General features: G+C 59.3%; 1 protein-coding gene across 1 annotated transcript; it reads left to right on the forward strand.

Annotated features, from left to right (window-relative positions):
• Positions 1–1,146: 1,146 nt before the first annotated feature.
• Positions 1,147–7,188, forward strand: PGLYRP2 (peptidoglycan recognition protein 2; the record flags this gene model as incomplete). The annotated part of the gene is made up of 5 exons (XM_082496627.1): positions 1,147–1,198; positions 4,545–5,384; positions 6,353–6,563; positions 6,648–6,942; positions 7,078–7,188. 5 exons carry the CDS (start codon positions 1,147–1,149, stop codon positions 7,078–7,080), a joined length of 1,401 nt encoding a protein of 466 aa, XP_082352753.1. The 3' UTR covers positions 7,081–7,188.
• Positions 7,189–7,842: the final 654 nt, after the last annotated feature.

Genomic DNA, 7,842 nt, shown 5'->3' on the forward strand with positions numbered 1-7,842 from the left:
ACACATGCACACACCCCTTGTGTGCGCACACGCATGTGTATGTACACGCACCCCATGTACACACATGTGTATACACACATCCATGTACACACGTGTACACACACCCCCACATGCACACACGTATGTATGCACACACCCCATGCACACACGTGTGTATACACACACCCCATGTGTACACATACACGTATACACACATGTGTATACACACACCCCATGCATGTACACACATGTGTGTATACACACACACCACGCACACACACATATGTATACACACATGTGTATAAATACACCCCATGTGCACACACGCGTGTATACACCCCCCACACGTATACACACATATGTATACACGCACCCCACGCACACACACGCATGGACACACACGTGTGTATAAATACACCCCACGCGCACACACGTGTGTATACACACACCCCATGCACACACAGACATGTACACACATATGTATACACACACACACCCCACACACGTGTGTATACACACGTGTGTATAAGCACACCCCACACACTCACACATGTACACACACGTGTGTATACACACAACCCACACACACGTGTTTATACACGTGTATACCCCCCCCACGTATACACACGTGTGTATAAACACACCCCACACACTCACACATGTACACACACGTGTGTATACACACATATGTGTACACACACCCCACGCACACACACGCATGGACACACACGTGTGTATACACACACCCCACGCACACACACGTATGTACAGACGTGTATACACACCCCCCACACACATATACACACATATACACACACCCCCCACGCACACACACGCATGTGCGCCCCCGTGCGCAAACACACACGCACACACCTGCACGTATGCACACACCGCTCACACCCCCCTACGCACACGCGTGTACCCCTCTCCTACCCCTCCCCCCCGCCTCTACACGCCACCGCACACACACACGTGCTGCCGAACCGCCCACGCCACGCACACGTGTGCCGCCCTGACACGCCTCCCCTCCCCCCCCCCTCCGTGTGCGTGTGCGTGTGCGTGTGCGTGTGCGTGTGCGTGTCCCCGCCGGTGTCCCCCGCCCCCCCCTCCCCCCCCCGGGGCCGAAGTCCACCCGGGCCGCCGCGAGCCGCCGCCGCGTCCTGCGCCATGTTCCCGCCGCTGCTCCTGGCGCTGAGCCTCTGCGCTCAGCCCGGCACAGGTAGGAACACGCCGCGACACGCCGCGACACGCCACAGCACGGCGCAACGGGGCGCAACACGCCACGCCGCGGCACGACACGCCTCAACACTCCGTGACACGCCGTGTCGTGCCGCAACATGCCACAGCGCGCCACACTCCGCAACACGCCACAACATGCCGCGACACGCCACGACATGCCATGTCATGCCACAACACTCCGCAATGTGCTACAATACTCCATGACACACTGCAACACTTCTCGACACACTGCAACACGCCACAACACACCACAGCGCTCCACAACACGCCACGACACGCCACGACATGCTGCAACACGCCACAACACTCCACAATGTGCTACAACACTCCACGACACACCACAGCGCTCCACAACATGCCACGACATGCCACGACACGCCGTGTCATGCCACAACATGCGACAACGCGCCACACTCCGCAACACGCCACAACATGCCACGACACGCCACGACATGCCATGTCATGCCACAACACTCCGCAATGTGCTACAATACTCCATGACACACTGCAACACTTCTCGACACACTGCAACACGCCACAACACACCACAGCGCTCCACAACACGCCATGACACGCCACGACATGCCGCAACACGCCACAACACACAACACTCCACAACACGCTACAACACACCACAACACTCCGCAATGTGCTACAACACTCCACGACACACCACAACGCTCCACGACACACTGCAACACGCCACAACACACCACAGCGCTCCACAACATGCCACGACACGCCATGACATGCCACAACATACCACAACACACAACACTCCACAATATGCCACAACACTCCACAACACATTGTAACACACCACGACACACCACAACACTCCACGACACGCTGCAACACGCCACAACACACCACAGCGCTCCACAACATGCCACGACACGCCGTGACACGCCATGTCGTGCCGCAACACGTGACAACATACAACACTCCACAACATGCTACGACACACCACAACACTCCACAATATGCCACAACACTCCACGACACACTGCAACACACCACGACACACCACAGCGCTCCACAACATGCCACGACACGCCACGGCACGCCATGTCGTGCCACAACATGCGACAACACGCAACACTCCACAACACGCCACAACATGCCACAACACACCACAACACTCCACAATATGCCACAACACTCCACGACACACTGCAACACGCCACGACACACCACAGCTCTCCACAACATGCCACAACACACAACATGCCACAACACACCACAACATGCTACAACACTCCACGAAACCACACAACATGCTACAACACAACGCAACACGCCACAATGGCTACAACACACCACAACACTCCACAACATGCTACAACACACCACAACACACCACGAGATGCCAAAACACGCCACAACACGCCACGACACGCCACAACATGCCATGACACGCCACAACACCCCACAGCACTCCATGACGCCCCACAACACCCCACAACACACTACAACGCACCACAACACGCCACAATGCATCACCCCACACCCCAACGCGCAGCCACACGCTACAACACGCCCCAACACGCCACCACACGCGTGTGGCAACCGCAGGGGCTTCTCCGAGCCCCTTTTTGGGCCAAAACGGCTCCGGTTGCTTATTTTTTCCCCTAATGAGGCTGATTCCACCCCAAATTTGTGCCCACGAGAGGGGGGGGGGGGGGGGGGGGGTCGGGGGGTGGGGGAGGGGCTGCCCCCAGTTTTGGGGGCGTTTGGCTTTAATTGGGCTTTGGTTGCGGGAAAGGGGCACTATTGCCATTTTTTGGGGGGGGGTGGTTTTGCCCTTTTTTGGGGGGTTTTGCTCTTTTCTGGGTGCTCCCACCCAGGTTTTGGGGTGCTTTCACCCACTTTTGGGTGCTTTCACCCCCTTTTGGGTGCTTTCACCCAGTTTTGGGTGCTTTCACCCTGTTTTGGGTGCTTCCACCTCGTTTTGGGTGCTTTCACTCCGTTTTGGGTGCTTCCACCCTGTTTTGGGTGCTTTCACCCCGTTTTAGGTGCTTTCAACTCCTTTTGGGTGCTTTCCCCCCCTTTTGGGTGCTTCCACCTTGTTTTGGGTGCTTTCACCCAGTTTTGGGTGCTTTCACCCCCTTTTGGGTGTTTTCACCCAGTTTTGGGTGCTTCCACCCTGTTTTGGGTGCTTCCACCTCGTTTTGGGTGCTTTCACCCAGTTTTGGGTGCTTTCCCTCCATTTTGGGTGCTTCCACCCCCTTTTGGGTGCTTTCCGCCCTGTTTTGGGTGCTTTCACCCAATTTTGGGTGTTTTCACCCTTTTCCTGGGTGTTTGCGCCCTCCTCTGGGTGCTTTCACCCTGGTTTGGGTGCTTTCCCCCTCTTTTGGGTGCTTTCACCCAGTTTTGGGTGCTTCCACCTCGCTTTGGGTGTTTTCACCCAGTTTTGAGTGCTTTCACCCAGTTTTGGGTGCTTTCACCCTGTTTTGGGTGCTTCCACCTCGTTTTGGGTGCTTTCACCCAGTTTTGGGTGCTTTCACCCTGTTTTGGGTGCTTCCACCTCGTTTTGGGTGCTTTCACTCCGTTTTGGGTGCTTTCCCCCAGTTTTGGGTGCTTCCACCTCGTTTTGGGTGCTTTCACCCAGTTTTGGGTGCTTCCACCTCGTTTTGGGTGCTTCCACCTCGTTTTGGGTGCTTTCACCCAGTTTTGGGTGCTTTCCGCCCTGGTTTGGGTGCTTCCACCTTGTTTCGGGTCCTTTCACCCTTTTCCTGGGTGTTTGCGCCCTCCTCTGGGTGCTTTCACCCCGGTTTGGGTGCTTTCCCCCTCTTTTGGGTGCTTTCACCCAGTTTTGGGTGCTTCCACCTTGCTTTGGGTGTTTTCACCCAGTTTTGGGTGCTTTCACCCAGTTTTGGGTGCTTCCACCTCGTTTCGGGTGTTTTCACCCAGTTTTGGGTGCTTTCACCCAGTTTTGGGTGCTTCCACCTCATTTTGGGTGCTTCCACCTCGTTTTGGGTGCTTTCCCCCTCTTTTGGGTGCTTTCACCCAGTTTTGGGGTGCTTGCACCCTCTTTTGCATCCTTTCACCCTTTTGCCTGCTTTCCCCTTGTTTCGGGTGCTTTCACCCAGTTTTAGCATCTTCACCCTGCTCTTTTGGGTGCTTTCCCCCAGTTTTAGGTGCTATCCCCCCCCCCCCTCATTTTGGGTGCTTTCCACCCAGTTTTGGGTGCTCTCACCCCCTTTTGGCTTCATCGACTCTCTTTTGGGTGCCGTCACCCCACCCCAAGCACCCTCACCCACCCCGGGATGCTCCCCTGCACCCATGGGTGCCCCTCCCTCCCCACCCCCCTGTCCCCTCCCCAGGTCTCCCACCGCGCCACATGGACTCCGTGGTTCACATCGTGGAAGCCCTTGAATCGGCCGATCCCGGTTTCACCGGCACCGTGCCGGAGCTGGCGCGGGCGCTGGGTGGTTGTAGCACCCCGGGGTGTCGCGCGGTGTTGGGAGAACCGCCCGAGGTCCCGCCAGCCCCACCGACGCTCAACCACGAGCAGTGGGTGCTCTTCACCCAACTCCTCCACCGCGACGCCGCGGCACCCGAGCGCGGCACGGTGCTGGCGCCCGACGGCTCCACCATCGCCCTCGCTCCCCTCTTCGCCGGCGTGGAGGTTGGCCTCAAGCGGGCGTCAGGGTGGTCCTTCCCCACCATGGAGCCACCCATCGACGCGCTCTACGCCGTCACCATCACCGAGGCTTTGGCGACATCCTTCCTCCTGGCTCGGGACGGTGACGGCAACCGAGCCACGCTGGGACCCGCCGGTTGTTGGGATGATGTGGACGACCCCCAAAACTACACCCTGTTGGGACCCCCATCGCCCATCCCCGATGCCATCGCCAACGGGGCAATGGATGGGGTGCTGCTGGGTGCCCACCTGGCCCGAGAACCCATCCCGCTCGCCGACCTTCTCCGGGGCTACTACGGGACGGGCAACGGCACGGAGAAGGGGCGACCACCCAGCAGTTACCGGCGGCGAGATTTCGGCGCGTTGACGGGACCGGGGAAGCTGGAGGAGGAGGTGGCGGCCATGCTGAGGGTGCTGCGGGTGCTGCCACCCACCCAGGAGCTCTTGGAGGACGTGGGGCCGGAGGAGGTGGTGGCCATCGCTCGCCGAGCGGCGCGGGACTTCACGGAGGTCTATGTGGGTAGGGAGGTGGCACCGGGTCGCGGTATCACATCTGCTCCACCCCCCCAAAAAAAAAATTGGGTGGGAGGATGGGTGGAGAGCTGCACCCAGGGTGGGGCTGGGGTCCCCAGTGCCACCCCAGTGCAGGTGGCACTGGGGGGAGTCAAGCCCTGAGAGCCAACTGGTGACATATGGCATGGCATGGTGGGACACCATCATGTCCCCTAGATGAAGACCCACAGGTCCCCTGGATGGACACCACTGTGTCCCCAGATGGTGGTCCCTTGATGGGCACCACCACGTCCCCTGGATGGACATTGCAGTGTCCCCATGATGGACATCTGCAGGTTCCTTGGATGGACATTAGTGTGTCCCCTGGATGGACACCAGTGTGTCCCCTGGATGGACATTGGTGTGTCCCCTGGATGGACACCACTGTGTCCCCAGATGGTGGTCCCTTGTTGGGCACCACCACGTCCCCTGGATGGACATTGCAGTGTCCCCATGATGGACATCTGCAGGTTCCTTGGATGGACATTGGTGTGTCCCCTGGATGGACATCGGTGTGTCTCCTGGATGGACACCACCATGTCGCATGGATGGACACCACTGTGTCCCCTAGATGGACACTGCTGTGTCCCCAGATGGTGGTCCCGGGCTGGACACCACCATGTCCCCTGGATAACGAGTCCCTGGGCACTGCTTTGTCCCCTGGCTTGCCACCACCACGTCCTCTAGATGGACACTGGTGTGTCCCTTGGACACTGGACACAACCGTGTCCCCAACAAAGGGACACCCTGAGCAGGTGCTCCACGTCCCCTGGATGAGGGCACCCCAGGAGGACACTACCATGTCCCAGGCCATGGTAGTTCCCAAGCTGGGCAGATGCTCCACGTCCCCAAGACCCCAAGGGGACGTTGCCGTGTCCCCAAATTCCCATGGGACCAGGCAAGTCCCCTTCTTCCACCTCCTGCCTTCCCCCGCAGGGTGCCCAGCCATCGTGCCCCGGTGCATGTGGGGCGCCCGTCCCTACCGGGGCACCCCCAAACCGTTGACCCTCCCTTTGGGCTCCGTCTACATCCACCACACCTTCATACCCAGCGTCCCGTGTCGCACCTTCACCGCCTGCGCCCGCGCCATGCGCGCCATGCAACGCTTCCACCAGGACACCCGCGGTTGGGATGACATCGGCTACAGGTGAGAACCCATCACCGTCACCTCATGGCCGTCCCCGTCACCCATCTATCGGGGCGACACGGGTTGACCCACGGGTGCTTACAGCTTCGTGGTGGGGTCGGATGGATACCTGTACCAAGGTCGAGGTTGGCACTGGGTTGGCGCCCACACCAAAGGCTACAACAGCAAAGGCTACGGTGTGGGCTACGTTGGAGACTTCTCGGCCACCTTGCCGGACCCTGACACCATCGCCCTGGTGAGGGACTGGCTCCTGCCCTGCGCCGTGCGGACCGGCCGGCTCCACCACAACTACACCCTCCGTGGCCACCGCCAGATGGGTCACACCGACTGTCCCGGCAACTCCCTCTTCCGTGAGATCGAGACCTGGCAGGGCTTTGAGGTGGGCACCAAGCTCTGTGGCATCTCCAGGGGTTGAAGGTTGGGGTGTCTGGTCCAGACTGGCATGGCTGGGAGGATGGGGGTGGATGGGGGAGGCGATGCCGGGACTGATGGTGGTTTCTTCTCTCCTCTACAGTGAGGACCAACCCTGTGGGTCCTGGTCTGGATGGGTGTGGGCAAGGTTGGATCGTGGTCTAGATGGAACCTGGCCCAACGGGTGATGGTCTGGAAGGACCTTGGTCCAACAGATGTTGGCCCCAATGGATGACAGCCTGGGTGGACCTTGGTCCAGATGGACACCAGTCTGATGGCCACTAGCCTGGCTGGACCCTGGTCCAGAAGGACACCGATCTGCTGGCCGGTAGCCTGGAGGGACCCTGGTCCAGATAGATACTGGTCTGATGGCCACCAGCCTGGATGGACCCTGGTCCAGATGGACACTGGTCTGATGGCCACTAGCCTGGCTGGACCCTGGTCCAGATGGACACCAGTCTGATGGCCACCAGCCTGGCTGGACCCTGGTCCAGATGGACACCTATCTGATGGCCACCAGCCTGGCTGGACCCTGGTCCAGGTGGACACCAGTCTGATGGCCACTAGCCTGGAGGGACCCTGGTCCAGATGGACACCAGTCTGATGGCCACCAGCCTGGCTGGACCCTGTTTGTGATGGACACTGACCCAACGGATGCCAACCCTGATGGACACTTGCCCAGAAGGACCCCAACCTGGGCAGATCCTGGCCCAGGTGGGCACCAGCATGGACAGCTCCTGTCCCTGCCCCACTGGCCCAACAGACCATCCCCGTAGCCACAATAAAGTCAGTACCAGGACATCAGTTTTGGGTGGTCCCTGGAGAGCGAAAGGGAAACTGAGGCACGGGGTGGGGGTTGGCCGTGGGG

Source organism: Vanellus vanellus (genome assembly GCF_965231255.1).
Source record: "Vanellus vanellus genome assembly, chromosome: 30".
Taxonomy (NCBI): domain Eukaryota; kingdom Metazoa; phylum Chordata; class Aves; order Charadriiformes; family Charadriidae; genus Vanellus; species Vanellus vanellus.